This window comes from Grammomys surdaster, unplaced genomic scaffold, assembly GCF_004785775.1.
Source record: "Grammomys surdaster isolate TR1022 unplaced genomic scaffold, NIH_TR_1.0 125604, whole genome shotgun sequence".
Taxonomy (NCBI): Eukaryota; Metazoa; Chordata; class Mammalia; order Rodentia; family Muridae; genus Grammomys; species Grammomys surdaster.
In genome coordinates, this window is record NW_021620447.1 from 1322675 (window position 1) to 1342788 (window position 20114).

General features: G+C 34.3%; 1 protein-coding gene across 1 annotated transcript in view; it reads right to left on the minus strand.

Annotated features, from left to right (window-relative positions):
• The window catches only part of LOC114638527 (solute carrier organic anion transporter family member 6A1-like), a 66285-nt gene extending 47980 nt beyond the window's left edge, over positions 1 to 18305 (minus strand). The window contains 6 exon segments of the mRNA XM_028787041.1: positions 2124 to 2233; positions 5266 to 5369; positions 9013 to 9106; positions 10290 to 10478; positions 16049 to 16309; positions 17984 to 18305. Of these exon segments, the coding sequence (XP_028642874.1) occupies positions 2124 to 2233; positions 5266 to 5369; positions 9013 to 9106; positions 10290 to 10478; positions 16049 to 16309; positions 17984 to 18305 (1080 nt within the window).
• Positions 18306 to 20114: the final 1809 nt, after the last annotated feature.

Consider the following 20114-nt stretch of genomic DNA (forward strand, 5'->3'; position numbering starts at 1 on the left):
ATATATATATACTATCCACTTAGCAGAAACCACATCATGAATGATAGTCCATACACCCATACACTGAACTTATCTCCTGTTCACATCTACCTTGAAAAAGTCAATATAATCCACACACAAAACTGTTGCAAACAAAAAAATTCTCAAAATTTATATGGAAGTAAGAAGGACCAAGGATAGCCCAAACGACCATGGAGAATAAGAACATGGGAAGAGGCATCAGTGTAGACGATTTCAAGTTACACTACAGAGCCATATTATAAAAGAGGATGGAACAGGCACAAATATAGCATGCCAGGTAAAAACCTATTGATCAATGTAATAGAACATCTATATGTAACTCAATGAAACGATAGCCACTTTACTTTTGACAAAGCAACCCCAAAACACAGATTGGAGAAGGTAGTATCTTCAGCAAATGATGCTGGAAAAACTGGACATCTATAAGTGTAAGAATCAAGTTTAAACCTTGTCTCTCACCCTACACAAATATCAGTTACAAAATGGATCAAAGACATTCTCCAGTATTATACCTTCAGGTATAATACTGAAACTACTAGAGGATAAAATAAGGAGTACATTTAAAGATAAAGAAAGAGATTTTAAAATAAGATTTCAGAGACTTGAGAAATAATGTAAATAACAGTGATGTGGATTCTTACAAGATCAAAATGATTCTTTTATGCAAAAGGTACCATTATTAAAATTAATAGCTTGCAAAATGGAAAAAAAACCTTCTCTACTATATATGTGACATCTGGTCAGAATATACAAAGAGCAAAATAAACCTAAAGAAGGCAAACAACCCAATTAACAAATGGTCTAGGAAATTGTACTGAGAATTGTCTAAAAAGAAAGATCTAACCCAACCTCATCTCCAGCACTGACCTTTCTTCACTGTCTCCCTCAAACTTAGATGTCACTCAACAGAAATATGCATAGAGAATACGTGATATATTTACACAATACAGTATTACCCAGCTGTTAAAAAATGACACCATTAAATTAGCAAGCAAATAGATAGAAGTAGAAAAATATCATTCTGAGTGAGGTAACCCAGACTCAGAAAGTTAAATATAGTTGTGTATTGCTTGTATGCAGAGTTTTATTGTCAAGTAAATGATAAATAAACTACAGTCCTTATACCCAGAGATGTTAGATATAGAGGAACGATCTATGAATGATACAAATAGCTAATAAATTCTTTAAAAGCAATAGGGACTTCATCTCTATTGAAGGTTATTTCTCTTGCTTAGTATTCCTTAATGGCTTGTAGCTCTTTCTATAGCTGAGACCAAGGGGGTTAGGATACATGGGAAGGGAAAGAGGGAAGAATGATAGAGAGAAAAATGCCATATTATATTTTAATTTAAAAATAAAAATATTGTTAAAAGGAGAGGGATGGTTTGAGCAGAACAATGAGCAATTCAACAACTAATATCTTCAGGAAAGAAAAAAATTTAATTGGTTATTGAGAAGATGGAGATACAATTCTAATGTGAGTTAGGAAAATTCAATTGCTGTTATTTTGAAGACTTTTTGAAGTTTTATTCACAGTGTTCATTCTCTAAAAATGAATGTAATGTGTATGTGAAAATTATGATCATGCAACTTGTATGCCAGAAAGAATATTATAAGAGGAAGAAACATTACTCCGAGTAGGACTAGATATTTTAAAGGGATTCTATATATCATGATATCTGTTCCAATGGTAGTTCTGTTTATCATACACAGAAACAAAGGATTTTGTTTGAAATATTGTGATTTTATTTGTGTTATGTGCATGGAGGAATATGTGTTGACACATAGAGTTCTTCCAATTAATGTAATTTTGTTAAATGTCATATTCATTTTTTAAGAGAGACTAAACCTAAAATTATATCAAACCAACTAAAAATAAATAAAAATTATACTTGTGCATCATTGGTTTTGAGCATTCAAAGGATTTTTAGCATTATCAAATAAGGGGGATATTTCTTTTCATTATAAGGAAAATGACTAATTTAAGAGACTCCAAAACTTTTACCCAAATTTAAATCAAACACGCTGATCTTTTCTTAACTCAATTAAAAAATTACACAGGTCAACTTAAACATTATGTTAACAACAATATTTTACTTTACCAAAATAGCATGAAGAAAATCCTTCCAATGAGGTCCAATTTCCTTATCTTTAAGTCTCCTGTCAAAGGTGGGAGGTTCCTTTCTTTTTGAAAGTCTTAACCTGTGTGCACCTATAGGTGACAAGGAAAACAATCTTTTCTTATCTGCAAGTCAATATGAATATATACATCATGCATTTGTACACACTATAAGTAATTGCATTTTGTCATGGAATGACAAGTGAATTATGTTTAGCACAATAAAATGAACGTGTGTTTTACAATACAAGTTCTTCAACAGTAGTGTTTTCCTAAACACAGTTCTTAGACAATGAAAATTTCTAACATTTGAACTCCCCCCATTCTACAGTTAGCTACTAAGTATGTCTCTTAAACATTTAAAATATGGTTTCTATGGCTGAATAAATTCCTAATTTAATGTAGAATTGAATAGCCATATTAACTAATTAACATTTGATGACACAGTTCAAAAATAGCCCCTCTAAAAACAACTTTTATGTATCACAAAGTATTTTGTGGTAATACATTGTCACTACCAAGTTTGAAATTTGTGCAAGAATATATAGTAATAATGTAATAGTAATAATATTAATGAATGTAATAATGACATTTCCATTCTTGTACACATATCATTTGACTTTCTCAATTGGCATGATCTTACTCACTGCCCTCTCCTACCCTCTTATCTTTTCTTCTCATGCAGCCCCTTGTGCCCTTTATATCATACATATACCTGCCATCACAGCCTCTTTCCTGCAAATGTTGTGACTATTCTTTACATTTGAGAAAAGTGCCCTGGATAAGACATTTTCTTATCCAGTAATTTGTTGTTGTATTTCTGGCAGGTTTTAAATTACAGTTGTTGTGAATAGTGCAGTAAGAGTAATGAAGGTTTCACTTTTCTTGGATGATGCCTCATTGGCACTTCCTTAATGACAGCTACTCTGGGTGGTGAGAGATTGAATCTCAAAAGAGTTTCACTTACCATTTCTCTGATTGCTAAAGTTGTTAAAAGACTTATTTTAAACACTTTAGGTTAGCATATAAAATAGTTGGCTTCATAACTATTTTTTCTTGCATATATGTCATCACACTCTGTTCTTATTAATTCCCTCTCCCTATTGCTCTCCCACATGTCATGACCACCCACCCTGTTTATTCCTCTCCCTGTGAGTCTCACATTCTGCTCATGTATTATCTGTATTTCATTGCTGTCTATCCAACTTCCTTTATGCTCTCTTCAGACCACCACTTCATCACTTCTCTAGTTGTCACACCCACAATACACCTTCACACATGCACACACTGATACATACTACATTCATGAATGTGTACATGCATATATATTTTTTTACATTTATATCCTACTTATGGTAGAAAAAAATTGGTATTTGACTTTCTGAATTTCACTGGCTTGAATTAACAAAAGAAATCCTAGACCTCATGATTTAACGTTTTTATAGCTGAATAAAATTCCATTGTGCATAGGTACTATATTTTCTTTCTCCAATTAAACTATTTATAAACATCTAGATTACTTCTATCTTTTAGGTACTGTAAATAATAAGGCAACAAGGAAAAACACACAGATATTCTAGCATACATATTGAAGAATCATATAACTAGGCCATATAATGGCTTTATTTTCAGTTTTTTAAAAAAATATTCTAATTATTTATAAATTTGTGTGTGAGAAATTATTTTTACATAAACAATTGCCTGTGTAGCCCACAGGTACAGAAAATTATGACCAAACTCTGCAAGAGTGGTATGCATTATCAACTGCTACAACATCTCTACAGACTCTTATTTTCTGAATTGTTTTGAAAGAATCTCCAGAGTAACTATAGAAATTGATGTTACCATGAGCATTGAGTAATGGTTTTTCTTTCCCTACATTCTCTTTAATATCTGTTCTTTTCATGACAGCTATTCTGAGCACATGGAGATGGAATTTCAGTGCATTTTTTTGTTTGTATTTTCATAATAAAAATGATACCAAACATTCTTCAAATGTTTATTGTTATTTCCTTAATGCCTGATTATTTAGCCAGGTGGTAGTGACACATATCTTTAATCCTAATTCTCAGGAAGCAAAGGCAGATGAAACTTTTAGTTCAAGGCCAGCAGGATCCAAGATAGCCAGGGCTATACAGAGAAACCTCATCCTAAATAAACAAACAAACAAAAAACCCAATTCAACCTACATAAAACAAAACAAAATTGAGATTTTAACCTATGTTCTTTAGTGATGAACTTTCCTTTTCAGAACTGTTTGAGCTGCGTCCCAAGTGTTTATGTATATTGTACTTTCATGCGTCATTTTCTTTTGTATATTTGAAGAATTGAACCTGAACATTCAGAACTTTCCCCAACCCATTTTGTCTTTCCCTGCTTGTTCTTGCTTTCACCACTAGCAAGTCCATTTTTTCACTGGCACTAGAGCCTACTTTTGCATATTTCAGTAAATATCAACTGAGGCATCTGACTCATGGACTGAACAAATTGTGACCTTCTGTTCTTAGATAGACAGAAATTGTTGGGTTAGCTACTCCAGAGCTTTTAGGTCATTCTAATGAAATATATATATTTGTAATTATATATAATTAGTTATTGATAGAAGTATAGATAGATTTTATATATATATATATTATATATATATATATAGAGAGAGAGAGAGATGATATAGAGATAGAGTTAGATAGATAGAGATAGAGACAGAGAGAGAAAGATAGAGATAGAGATGTTAAAGATAGAGAAGTAGAGGTAGAGAGGTAGAGAGAGAGAGGGAGAGAGAGAGAGAAAGTTTTGTTACACTAGAGAATCTAACAGACAAGGGTAAATAGATTTGAGTATTCTTCATTTATAAAGGACACCTGTGCACTTTAATGATAAAGGTATTAATAAAAAGGATAATTAGTAACACAAATATATACTAATGAAAATATATTCTTAAATATGATATTTGGATGTGATATCGCTTGATGTGGTAAAAAATGACAAGATTATCATGCAATTTCTTTGTGACAGAGCCATAGCACTAGGAAAAGCATATTCATAAGGAAAGGTAGTTTATCTATGCTTTAAGAACAGGAGCTGAGGGTAAAAATTGTTGTAACTAATTGTATTCTTTTTATACTCACCAGGTAGACTAGTTGGAAAACAGAACAACGGTAAAGATGTACAAAATGAGATTGCAGCAACAAACAAAAAAAATATTCCCCAATGACTCTGTTGTTGATGTAAGCTGTTAAGAGTTTGACTTTAATGGAGAAAGATAAAAAATTTCAATTAGGAGAACTTATAAAACAAACCATAATTTGTTGGGCGAATGAGAGAGTTTTCTGTTAATTTGCAGTCATTTGTAATTTGTCACTAATAATTTGGGCTTTGCTGATGTGAGCCAGTTGTCAGCATTCAGTGCTACTGTTTGGTCTTTCCTGCCATCAGAGCCTCACTTCCCCACTTCCATTTTCAGTGACAAGACTCAGACAGCAGACAGTCCTTCTTGTTCCTATTTAAAGATTTCCTCCTTTAATCTGTGCCTCTGGAAAACCAAGACTTGTTTCTTTTTCTGGCTCCTGTAATCTTACACCTGGACCTTTGTTACAAGAAACCTTGCTCTTTAGGTTGCACTAATTTTCTTGTTTAAGGCATATGACTCTTGAGGTCACATGACATCTGCAAGTCTTCCTTCAGGCCCCTTGTGCTAAGTGTACTAGCTACTTCTGTGGTCTCTCCAGTGTTTCTATAGGACTCATTTGCATTCTTTCTTAAGGCTATTTTTGTTCTTCACAAAGCTTCGCAGCTGGAAAAGTACAGAGAGGACATGAAATACCCTGTGCTAGTGATTGCTAAGTTTCTGTCTCACAGAATGACTATAATCTATCAGTATCTCTTCTCATTAAACAATGCTGAGCCCAATAGTATAATTTTCAAAATTACCAAGGGTTTTTTGCTTGTCTGTTTTCTTGAATCATTTAGGTAAAAACATCTAAAGTAGTCAATGAATATTCTATTACAAATATTTTCAGCTCCATATCCATGGAATATCTTAGCTGGGAGATTGAAAGATGCCTAGCGGAGATTATCAGCACTTAATGTGCTTGCAGGTAACAGGGTTTTGTTTGCAATACACATGTCATAGCTAGCAATCATCTGTAATGTAAGTTTCAGAGGAATCAATACTGCAGGCACTTCATACATATCATGCAGACATGACTAACAGAATCAGAAAATAGATTTGAGTATAATTCAATTTTAAAAAACAATTGTGCACTTTCAACATGTGCTAGGACATGTTTGTGGAGCTCAGAGACCAAATTACATGGGCAAATTCTTTTTCCAAGAATCCATTTATGGATAGAATATTTACAAAATTTTAATTTCAACTGAAGTTATTATTTTTTTTTTTTTTTTGGTTTTTCGAGACAGGGTTTCTCTGTGTAGCCCGGGCTGTCCTGGAACTCACTCTGTAGACCAGGCTGGCCTCGAACTCAGAAATCCTCCTGCCTCTGCCTCCCAAGTGCTGGGATTAAAGGCGTGCGCCACCACCGCCCGGCCTGAAGTTATTTTTAATGAATATTTTTGTTCATTGTAACATTGAGGAATTAATATATTAGCCATTTATTACAGGTTGATTACTTTGTGAAGTACATATCAAATTTTATTTTTTAAATTTTCCATACATGTATATGTTCATGCATATGGTATAGAAGGGGCTCAGAGTACAAATTGCAAGACTTTGTACTATCGAGTGGGACCTGGCTTCTAAAGAAAAGTCTTCAGTGTTGATGTCCAGCATCTCTGTACTACAAGACATCTTGCTGGCCCTGTTCTAATTGTCTTAATATCATGATCTTTATCATTTGATTTTCAGAAATTCTAATCAAGATGTTTATTTTTCTGAGTTTGTATTAAGTTTTACAATTTAAAAGCTAGTCACAACCCTCCAGTGTGGGGGAATTTAAGGGTGGGGAGGTGAGAGTGAGTGGGTGGATAGGTGAGGGCACATCCTCACAGATGCAGGAGGAAGAGAAATGGGATAGGGGGTTTCTGTGTGGGGGGTGGGAAATGGGGAAAGGGGATAACATCTGAAATGTAAATAAAATATCTAATAAAAAAGGAAAAAAGATACTACCGTTAATGTAGGTTTTCAGTTATAGACGAATAAATGTAAACATTCTCAATAAAGCATTTGCAAACTGAATATAAGAGTATATTTAAAAGATCATCCTCCATGATCAAGTAGACTTAATTCCAGAGATGCAGATAGCATTCCACATATTTAATTCAATAAATATAGTTAACCACATAAACAGAGTGAATGATATAAACCACATGGTCATTACCATAAATACAGAAGAAGACCTTGACAAATGCAACATCTTTTTATAATAAAAGTCCTGGATATTCTAGAAATATAAAAGACCCACAATAACATAATACAGGTGATTTACATCAAGGTTACATCCAACATCAACCTAAATGGAAAGAAATTCAAAGCATTTCTATGAAAATTAGGTACAAGAACAAATAGTTCTTTCTACACTTACTCATTTTAGTACTTAAAGTCTAACCTATAACAATAAGACAACTGAAGGAGATCAAAGTGATACAAATGCAAAGGAAGACTTCAAATAATCTTTATTTGTAGAATATATGTTTTATAAATAAAGTTTCTAAAGGTTCCACCAACAAACTTCAACAACCAATAAGCACTTTCAGCAAAGTAGTAGAACACAAAATCAACATAGAATACTAAGAACTCATCCTATATCCAAATTACAAACAGGATAAAAGATCAGTGAAGCAACACATTTCATAATAACATAAAAATATCTTAGGTAGAAAACTTGTGTAGTCATCCATATTCATGGATTAGAAAGATTAATCTAGTGGAAATAGTGATCATAACAAAACCAAACTGAAGATTCAACAAAAAACATCAAAATTTCAACATTATTCTTTGTAAATAAAAGCAAACTCTGTTTCAAATGAATACACACACACACACACACACACACACACACACACACACACAAAGAAAACAATCCTGAATAACGAAAAAATTACTGATTATCACCGTCCACGAATTCTGTTATTGGTATAAGCAGCATGGTATTGGTATAAAAACAGATATATTGATCAGCGGAATCTACCTGAAGACTCAGACCTAATTCCACACATTTGGACAATATATATATATTTTTTTACTAACAAGCCAAAAACATACACTTGAGAAAAATTAATATTTTCAAAATCTTGGTAGTAAAACTGGATAGCTGAAAGTACAACAATACAAATAGATCCATAATTGTCTCTACATAAAACTCCACTACATATGGATCGCTGATCTCCACATAAAACCAGATACGCTTATCTGCAGAGATGTGAAAGGGCCAAATAGGTTTGAACTCACTGACACAAGAGAGGACTTTCTGACAGGACTCTGAGAGCAAAGACACTAAGACAAATAATTAATTAATGGATCCTCTGAATGAAGCTGAAAATAAGGCAAAGCAAGCAGAGCATCTGTCAAGCAAAGCAGCAGCCAAAGGAACAGTTAAACAGTTTTTCCAATTATCTGTCTGATAAAATGTTAGTAGCTTCACTATATGAAGAACTAAAATACTAAAGATCTTTACAAATGATATATCTGATACAAGAAAATATAAAAGGTTAATGAACTTCTAATGATCTTGATCATATTTCAAACAGTAAAAAGACATATGTATACTATACATGTGCACACACACACACGCACACACACACACACACACACACACCACCCAGAGTTACACATATTATTTCGAAGCTATTGAATATATCTATTCAACAAGTATTTTATACAACATAAACTAAACAGAGAAGTAAATAGTATGACTTACACCGCATCCAACGTTTCATTCTTATGCTTAAGAATTTTTCCTCCTACTGTATAACCCAGAGTGTATCCCATCATTTTTGCAGCATCCATGATAGCTTGAAAATGAACACAACATCAAATAGCTTCAAAATCAAATTTGGTCATACAAAAATATAGGTAAACTCTCTGCGAGATACATACATAAATATATACATATATATGTATATTTTATTCTATTCTCTATTACTTAATAGAGAGAAGATTAATAGGGACAGAGAGGAAGAAATGGGAGTGTGCATAAAAGAGAGGGAGAGATGTTCTTGAAAATATTTCTGGAATTTTTTCTAACAAGTTTCAAATTATATAAAAGAGCAGGCTGGTGTGAAATTAATGCAAGTGTTGATGGTAGCCTTATAGTTGATGCCAGTCCTGAGCTACAATCACTGCTTCTTTGCGAACAGTGAGTCTGCCCTGTTAGGATTCTGCATTGCTTGAGTGAGGCCTGTTCTTATCACATAGGTCATATGCTTTACTCAGTGTTAACTGATTATTAATGTTAATCATACCTAAAACAACATTGGAGAACCACCTAGACTCCTGTGTAACAGTATAAGTGGGTGGCATATCTTCTTATATATTCAAGTGTTAGATACTCCTATAACTTAATTATGAACATAATTGTCTCTTATTTAATCTCTATATTAAATGTAACATAAATAAATTACATTGCCTTTAGTATGCCAGTAGAAACATTGTCAAAATAAGTACAAAGTAAGTGCATAGTCTTAAAAATGATGTCTACTATTGACCTGAAAATACTTCTTCATTCTGCCTGACAAGGACCAGAATTTATACAGGTGATTAGACAGATTATTTGGGGCTGAATCAATGCCTGTTTAATGTAGGACACAGATTACATATAACATTGTAAATGGAAAAGAGTACAGTGTATTCAACTATCTTCTTTTCCCCAACTTTCTACATTCTTCTGTCTTCTCCCTCCATATCCCTTCCCCACTCTCTCAGGGAAAGATAAACAGAGACAAAGAGAAAATTTTTCTACTTAAAACATACAAAGAATTTCTACTTCTCAAAATCTTATCAGTGACATTAAGATGATTTTTCTAGTGTTCAAGATCTCATAATTAGATGTATCAGTGTAAAATTAAGGTTAGGAAACAAGTCATCACTCCTTAGCACAGTGTCATCACAGATCCAACAGTACTTACCTATAAGTTAAACCACACAGATATCCGACAATTATTCAAAATGGGGAGTACATATTAAAAACAAACTTGCCTAAATACAAGCCAGCTGAGTATGTGGGGACATGGTCAAAAATGAAGGTCACACCAAGAATATAAATTGGCATCCCTGCTATTCCATGGAGACACTGCGAGAAGATGTAGAAATAGATACATATTGATCTGTAAGGTATTTTCAGTCCACCACAACTGTCTGTCTTTTGTCTTTCTTCTATGCATAACTCTTGAAAGATAAGAAATATATTTTACTGAATTGAGTTCAAAATGTAATGTACAAATAATTTTCAGTTGAAACCACTACCATTCTTATTATCTCTTTACATTGAGTGTTGTCATATCATCAATTCATGATTATATTCATAATAGAAATTGCAAAATAAAAGAAAATGGTTGGGAATACTGGAAGTGACACACATATCGTGAGACAGTATATGAAAGTGATAAAGATTTCCTTAGATACTGTGTGGTTCTCTACTCATTTGATTTTAAATTCCTTTGGACCACAAGTTATTTCTTAATTTTCTTATTCACATGGTTATGAGGTTTGTGCCTACTTGTTAGTAGATTGGCAGAACTAAGCAGATGATACAAACCATATTTACTATGACCACCATGATTGAAATTTAACATACTCTTTTTTGTGTGTTTGTTTGTTTGGTTTTTTGTTTGTTTGTTTGGTTGGTTGGTTTTTCTAGACAGGGTTTCTCTGTATAGCCCTGGCTGTCCAGGAACTAACATATGTTCTTAAAATGTTATTGTAGAAACACTAATAAAGTGAAGGTTGCCACTTATTACACCAATGAAAAGGTATGTGACATAGTTTCTTTCTTTTTTTTTAGGTTTTAAAATGATTTTATTGGCAAGGAAACCACAACATTGATGTGTAGGATCTTGTGGCTATCTAAGTCTTCAAGTAAGCCCAGTGTCCTAAACCTTCAGCAGGAGGTAACTTCTTATTTAGATGTGAAAGAAAAAAGACAAGGAATGGTAAGAGGGACAATACCTAAGAAGTTTTTTCTGGGATTTAAGCAATGGGCACGTCTTATGTATCAGTAAAAGGGTATCCATAGACATTTGTGTGATCAGAGAGGGACCATGGCATGCTAGGTTGTTACCCCAATATCTATTTCCCCTTTCTAATCTATTGGTACACTTCTCATCATGCCTTACAACCAGGGAGGGCTAGTAGATACTAATTTCTGGACAGGAGGGCGTAACTGAAATGACACAAAATAGGACCAAAGCTAGAAGGCACAGCTAAATGGCTACCAAAAAGATTAATGAAGTAAATAGTTTCTATGAAGCAATATATAACTTGGCGGAAAGAGGGAAGATGTTCTAAAATTGTGATTTAACTAATCATATATCTCTACTTTTGTTTTTTAAAATACATACTGATTTCAAGGATTTTTAGTGACATTTTCATACATGTATATGATGAATTCCTATAGAATACAATCTTTAAAATTTCTGTATGCCTCACAAATGCACTATTAGAATTGAGTTCCGCTTTACAACTGGTTCCCTCTTCTGCATTCATGATCATTTTATTTTTACTCTTCAATGAGTTGTTTACTGGATGACAGGTGAACGGTTATTCACAGGAGCCTGGGCACCTTGCCAGGGTCTCTACTAGTCTATTGTGGAACTCTGTCTCTTTGCCTCTGCCTCCTCCTCCTCCTCCTCCTCCTCCTCCTCCTCCCCCTTCTCCTCCTTCCCTCCTCCTCCACTTCTCCTCCTCCTCCCCCCCCTCCCCCCCTCTCTCTCTCTCTCTCTCTCTCTCTCTCTCTCTCTCTCTCTCTCTCTCTCTCTCTTTCTCTCTCTCTCTCTAGCTGTATATATAGGAATGCAAGGTGACCTGTGATCTAATTTTCCCTCCATGATAAGTTGTTCATAGTTTCTATCTTGAGTAACTGATGTACAGATACTAACAGTTTCCATAAGTTCAAGATTACACTGGCTTCTTCATGCCTAAATTCAATGTTTCACACTACTTCTCATACCCCTCTACCCCTGTTAAGCTTATTCCTTCTTCTGCCTCTACTTCTGCAGCATTCTGTGATCCTCGTAGAACTCATTTATGGCTGAGCCTATAACAGTCACACTTTCTAAATTCTTGTTCTTCTAATCTTTCCGGCTAAAGTCTTTTAGTATGTGATCCACATAATTCTTTAAAACTCCTGTTGGAATGCTCCTGCTTAACTATCTCAGTGGCCCTGTATATGTTTCTTCTGTAATTATCATTGACACTTCTTTATATTTTTCCCTCTTTTGCAACGTGCAAACTCTCAGTAAAATTACAACCTTAGTCAAATTATCACTCATGATCTCTAGCTATACTTTTAGGGCAGATGAAAACCATGTGGCATTCGAAATCCAACTTGACTTCATGTTAAATAGACTCAAGAAAGTCCTTCAGGCTCATGATAGTCATAAAACATAAATCACATCTTGAGTCCATTTCCTTCTGTCTTATTCTAGAATGTTACTAGTCTACTTACTCCTAAGGATCGCATTTCTCAGCTTTCCACTAACTAATATTTTTTTTAATCTTAACAATAATAAATAATTGTCTATGAAGGAAACTGAACATTATAAGTAACTTAACATGTAAGTAGCATTCATAGAAACCCCCAAAGAAAAACTATCAAGAAGTGGGGTGTGTTCAATACCATAAATACTGACTAAAGGTTTAATTTCACAACACATAAGGTTTAGTTATAGTAAACAGCATGGTTTATATTAAAGACTTAACAGATATAATTGTTATAACACTTTAGGTAAATCACATTGAAATTGACCATAGAAATGTGTAAAAAAAATCAAGAAACATGAAGTGGTCTTTCATATACTCATGTATGAAAATATTTCAACTGGTGATAAAAAGAATGAGAAGGACTTGGAGCTGCAGAGGTCCTCAGCAACACAAAGAACTGAGTATTCTTGCAGAGGACCTGGATTATGTTTCTAGCAGCTAAATGTCAGGTCAAACCCATCTGTACTACCAGTTCCAGGAAATCTGACAACCTTTCTTGATTTGGCAGACATCAGCTCGCAAAGAATGTGCATACATACATACATGAAACACACTCAAAGAGATAAATTATTAAATATTTTATGGAATTTAATCCCTCTGTCTTTCCCAATTAAAATATACCATTTATAAACAAAAAGCAGCAATGAATTTGAGAGTGGCTAAGTGTGGAAATATAAAGGATTGGAGGCGGGAACAATATGTGAGAGTTTGAGAAGATGAGACAAGTGGGGGTTTGGGAGACTGAAAAGGAAAGACAATAGTCATGTCATTTCATTTTAATTAAAATAGTTGAGAAGCATGCAAAAATTAAAAATAGAAGGAGAATAATTTGGTTGTGTTTAATCACTAATGAGAACTGACAGAGAAGAGGACCTTGAAGGGGATGACAAATGGAAGGAAGGATGAGGTAGGAGCACACAGAAAGATCACTAGAGAGCAGTCCTTTCATTTTCACTGGAGAGAAAAAGGAATAATACTGATACAAAAAAAAAAAAAGAGAAGGCCAAAGTAAAACTTCATGGTTAAGAAATTAAGGCAATGTTCCTACATCACATAATTTTCCATCCAACGTAGGATATTTTAAGAGTTTAGTAAGAAAGCCTAAAGTACACCCAAAGGTTAGAACAGAACGTGGACTATGATGATATTCACATGAATAGACCCCTTTGTCAAGAAACTAGCACTTCCTATTGGCAGCAGCAGATTCTTCATAGGACTCAAGAGCCACCAGGCATAGGGAAAGGGGAAGGTGCATGATTCATTTCCAAGGTTTCCAAGCAGGAGATAAAAGGAGAATGAGATAAAATAGCTGAGAGCACTCACTAAAGGAGGTTTGAAAGATTTTGATAGGTCATGTTGGCAGATAGAAAACTAGCTGCAAATGATGGGAAGTAGCATCTAGGAGAATCAGGGAAAGCTGGTATTCATGATACCTAATATCACTGGTCCTAATGATACAAAAGAGGTTTGCCTTCATTCTAATTAAGTACGAACCACTGGTGGATATCATCAAAAACCTGAGCTCAGTACACCTGCTAAGATAGATATGTGCATGGTCACTTTATATAAAGTTCTGAAAAACCAAGATGACAATATAGAATGGGTATTCATATGAATTTGGGGAGAAAGTTTGTGTTGAATTGTTTAATATATTGTGAAGTATGATGTCTACATGTTTGTTGAGTCGCACATATTCTATATGAGAGTTGAACATGAACCTGTCATCATTGTAAGTAAGAGATGCAAGCATATAACAGATAACAAACAGAAAACAGAAAGCAGTGGACTGACTATACCAAAAAGTTTCAGAGAACAGGTAATGAAAATGAACCTAGTGTCAAATCAAGAAAGCACTAAAAGGAAAGAGCAGAAAAGAAAATTAGGAGACAGCAATAATGGGAGATGTAAAGATAAACAAATGGAGAATCTCTTTATGTGTGTGTATGTATGCATATTTGTGAGTATGTCTTTCTGTCTGTGAGTGTGTGTTTCTATAAGCTGAAATGAGTGTACAGTCAAAACGAGTTTTGCACATAATTCCAAGTAGAACAAAATTTATAAAGCATAGATGACATGAAAAATATTAAATAGGAAGAAAAAATACTGCTGTGATTCTTCAGCACTGATAATAGAATTTTAAAAATTCAGTTTTACATTTTAAACTGTGCTTGTGTATATGTATGTAAGCCAATGTCATCAGATACCTGAATAGAGTATCAGATCCCCTAGAAGTGTAGTTATGTGTGGGTCCTAGCTGCCTGACGCTCATGGTTAAAACCAAACTCAGGTCCTCTGCAAGGATAGTGCATGTTCTTAATTACTGACTAGAAATTTTAGTATTTATCAAGTCAAGTTCTTGAGGACTCTACTATTTCTGACCAGAATACTGTTAAAAGACCAAAGTAAGGAAATGCTTTTCATTTTCTTTTTTCATAAGCCATCTTTTCATTAAAGCAAATGTCAGTTCTACAAATATAATTGTCACTTTAAAAACATGTATGATACACAGTTCTTACATTTGTGTGCATTATATAGTATGTAACCACTTTAATATTATTTGTGCTTCATATCAACTAATTTTAATGTAATATTGTGTAAACATCATAAATATATCATGCATTATAAACTTTAAAAACATTCATTTACATATTCACATGGATACTTATCTTTTTTACATCATGTCTTGTTAAAACCCAGCTTTATATGTGTATATAAGTCTGTACATGATCTGAGGTAATAGTGTTAGAAATATACTCCAAAGACATTACAAGTAGTTCTTGTTTACTAGGAATAGCGAGAGATTGTTGTATCACAAAGCTACTGTCTTTAAAGATTCAAATGGCACTCAGAGTAGCATCTAACTTTGGAAAAGGGTAACTTTTCCAGTTATCCCCTCATTATGTGTAAATTTACTCCTGTATTTGAACTTATGTGGGTCTGAGCTTATGTAACGAGAAAAAAAGAGAATAATTAAAGTATCTTATAGAAAATAAAATGATTTTCTAGACTTCTCAGTAGATTTATAACATACATAAAATTTTATAAAATAAATAATTGTAAAGTTATCCCCAAATAGTGCTTCCTAGACTCAGCTTGTTCTGAGAGATAAATCAGAGAGCTTCAAATAGTTATTAAGTGTGGTTGCATAAACAAATACAGAAGAAATGCAACAAGATATACATCATGAACTACTGTAAATTCCTTGAACCAATGATTTAAATGAACATTGATATGATAGTATATTTGAAAAATCTCACCTTCAGTTTCTTCAACAGTACTCAAAATTTCATATTTAAGTAAAGGAAAGGCAAATGAAATTGATTCAAGTCCCAATAAAACAGAGGCAGCTGCCAGCCATTTTGACCTGTTCCCTCTACCTCCAAAGTGCGCTACCAATATTGCTACCAGGAAAGATGAAAAGTAGTCACTTATATCCATTATAAATGTCTCTTGGTTGGACAGTAAAAATTTAGACTCATAGAGTGTCATATTCAGATCAGACAAAGCATACATAACACCTGGAAAGTCAAAGACAGACAAAAGGCAACATAATGCATTTTAATAGACAAAACAGATAAGCATTATAGTCATCATTCATACAAAACTGTAATTTATATTGATTTAAATTTATTTTATAACAATACAAATTAGTAAAACCTATATAGTAACAATAAATTCATTAATTCCATGAGATAATTTTTTCTGAATATGAGAAGCTATTTTAACTACTACTATTAGTGGTCTTTTAAAGAAAAATTATATTGAAATCATGTCATCACTTCAAATGTATTATGTTCTAGTTATGAAGAATTAATAAATAATAGAATGGTTGTTTACCTATTTTCTCTAAATTGAAACTATAAAGACATTTGAAACACAGCTTGGATTTCCAATATAAATTTGTTCCATAGCTAACATTCTGTGCTTGAAGTTTACATTTCTGTGTATTTTCAATCTCAAAAATAATTAATGTATACATTCAATGTAAATCATTCTAAAGAACATGAAATAAATAAATGATACCATTATCTGTGTAGAATCACCATCCAGCATGTAAAAAACGAGAACAATCATAGAAGGGGAAAATGATGTGATATAAGAAATAGCTGCAGAAAGATTTCATTTCTTGGAGTGAAAACAGAAAATGGTTACAAATTCAAACTCATGATATGTCTGCAAAGTGGCAGGAGCACATGTCATTGCTAAAGCAAACATTGCTGCTGCTGCACAGTTTCCTCAAACACTCCTTGGATTGCAGGGATCCAGGAATCCATAGGCTCTTCCAAAAGCTCCTAAAGCTCTGAGAACCAACTGATCCCCTGCCGGTCTACAGCCCCAGGGCCAGACACAGGAGCACAGTGCAGGTGAAACATTCAGGATTGTTGCTGATAGAATATCTGTCCCCTACTTTACCTCCAAGAACCTCAATCACTCCTCCAAGAACCTCAATCACTCAGTGTTGCTTCTGCTGCCAAAATCACCACCGAATCAGAAAACCACAGAAGATTCTGCCTACACCTTTGGTACCTACTGCCCCAGCCTCTCACTGACAATAGCTAAGTGTGAGAAATGTAGCGGACAAATGTAGTTTCCAAGTTATCAGGACCACTTGTAAATTAAAGTGAGTTCAGAAGTGAATCAATGGAGTTGGGGACTACAGGCAAAATGAGAATTTTCATATTACCAAAAATTATTAGTAAAATATGTATAACTAAAAAAAATTGGTGAAAGAAAAGGAAGCGGGCACAGACAACATATGGATACAGGCACTCGTGTAGTTCGTCCTGTGCTCTGGACCACCTGAAGTCTCACCAGCCCTCAATTCTAAGATTAAGAAACAAACTCCAAGCAGAACGCTACTTTGTTCAGAATGTTTCAAACTTGTGAGCAGAAATCATGATGGCAGAGCTATTTTCAATTTTATCTCAATCTCGAAAAGACTCAACCCGAACTTAAGTTGATCATTAAATAACATGCACTAATGAAACATCACCTTCTCATCAGTTCTAAAGCTGTAATCCACTGTGTAGAATGCCAAGCAGGGAGCAAATGACTAAAGGCATTGGGTTAACTGGTTTTCATTCATGTTTGGAAAATGAGTAAGAAATCATCCACCTTCTCTATCCCACAGTGTATCAGCCTCATGTCTCCCTCAGTGAAGCCTTTCACCAAAGTAACTTGGCTCAACTTACCATGAATTAAGGCTGCCACAAAGTATACAGTCATGAATGAATCAATGTTGTTGAAACGCTGTAAACGAGGGAAAACTAGAGGGCCCAAACCAAATGGACCTTCCTTGGAAGCACTGTATTTTGGATCTGATAACAGTTCGGAACTTGTTGGAGACCTTTTTCTTTTTGGGAGACCTTTAAACTTCTTCTTGGCAGCTGGAATTGTTTTCAGATACGTTCCTAGTTTCTGGACTCTCTCACTTTCAAGTTTGCTGTTTTCATCCTTCTCTACTACCGGAGCCGCCTTCTTTCTTCCTGTCTTTTTTTTCTGGACCTGGGCCATGGCTTGTCTGAATCAGCTCTGTGGATACTGCAGGTATGTTTTGAGGCACCTGTGTACTTCCTGGTCTCAGGTGACTTAGTCTGTCTGTAAGAGAGCTGCCACTCTAACCTCTGAAGGGAACGTTATTTCAAGTGCAGGAAGCCAACGTCCCTACAGACTGGTTGAGTGACGCGGCAAAAGTTCCAAAGCTGGATTCCATCTTTTCCGTCTCACAGAGGAGGAAAAAAGAGGATAAAAGGAAAGAAGAAAATAATAAGAAAGGACAATTTGACTCCTTTCCTTCCTGTTTGTATCTCTTTGATCTCCTTCAGTTGTCTTATTGTACTAGCTAAGGGTTCAAGTAGTAGGTTGAGTATATATAGAAATAGTGGACATCTTTTGTTTAATTTATTTAAACGAATTATTTAATGAATTTAATAGAATTGTTTCTATTAATGCTGATCTTAACTGTAAATTTGCTGTAAATAGTCCTTGTAATGTTGAGATATCTTCCTGGTATCCCTAGTGTGACTAACAATTTTTATCACGAAGGAGTGTTGGATTTTGTTAAAGGTCTTTTCTGTATCTAATAAGATTATCATGAAGTTTTTGTCTTTTAGTCTGTTTATGTGTTGGATTATGTTTATTTAATTACATATATTTTCACATCCCGGCTCCTCTGGGGTGAAACCTATAAGGTCATGTTGAATATTATTTTTTTAAAATGTGTGTTCTAGGATTCAATTTGAAAGTATCATCACAGAGGACACCAATGTTTATTTGGAAATCCATAGCTTGTTGTAAAAGTGTACAATACCCTGTGTAGAGTAATTCCAGATAGACAATACATAGATGGATAGATGATAGATGGATAGATGATAGATAGATAGATAGATCAATGATAGGTAGGTAGATAGATGATAGGTAGATAGATGCCATATGGAAGGAAAGAAAGAGCAAAAGAAGAAACAAATGAAAGAAAAAGTAGATGAAACATAGAATGTTTGAGAAAGCTATTTGGAACCATACTATTAAACACACACAAGGCCTACATAATCAGTTATGCAACCCATTCCTCCTCTCATACCCTACTAACACTTTCCCACTCATATCCTCCTCCCCGTTACTCACCATCCCCCCCTCATATGACCTGAGTTATATACTATTACTCTTCCCTTAAGGTCTTCTTTTTCTCTCACCTCACTGATCCCTTTCTAGTATTCTGGATTCTAAGGTTTTCTAAATTAAACACATAAGTCAACATTTGATGTTGAGATCCATAAATGGCAGGCAGTGATAGCACATGTCTTTAATGTTAGCACTTGGAACTCTGGAAGCAATGGCAAGGCAGGTATATCTCTGTAAGTTGGAGGTCAATCTGGCTATATATATATGTGTGTGTATATATATATATAGTGTGTATATATAATATATATGTGTGTATATAATACAATATATTATATATAATCATATATACATATAAACTTATTGATCCATTTGGAATTAATGTATGTGAGGCATGAAGTGAAAGGGTCAACTTTCAATCGATTACCTATGGTTATCCAGGTGCCTCAAATACCACTGTTATAGTTGCAATCTTTTTTCAATGTTATGTTTTCAGTATCTGTGTCAAAAAACAGGTGTTAGATGATCCTCAAATCTATTCCATTAATCTCTGTCTCCCTCTCTCCCTCTCTCCCCCTCCCTTTCTCCCTCTCCCTCTCCCTCTCTCCCTCTCCCCCTCCCTCTCCCTCTCCCTCTCTCCCTCTCCCTCTCCCTCTCCCTCTCTCCCTCTCCCCCTCTCCCTCTCCCCCTCTCCCTCTCCCTCTC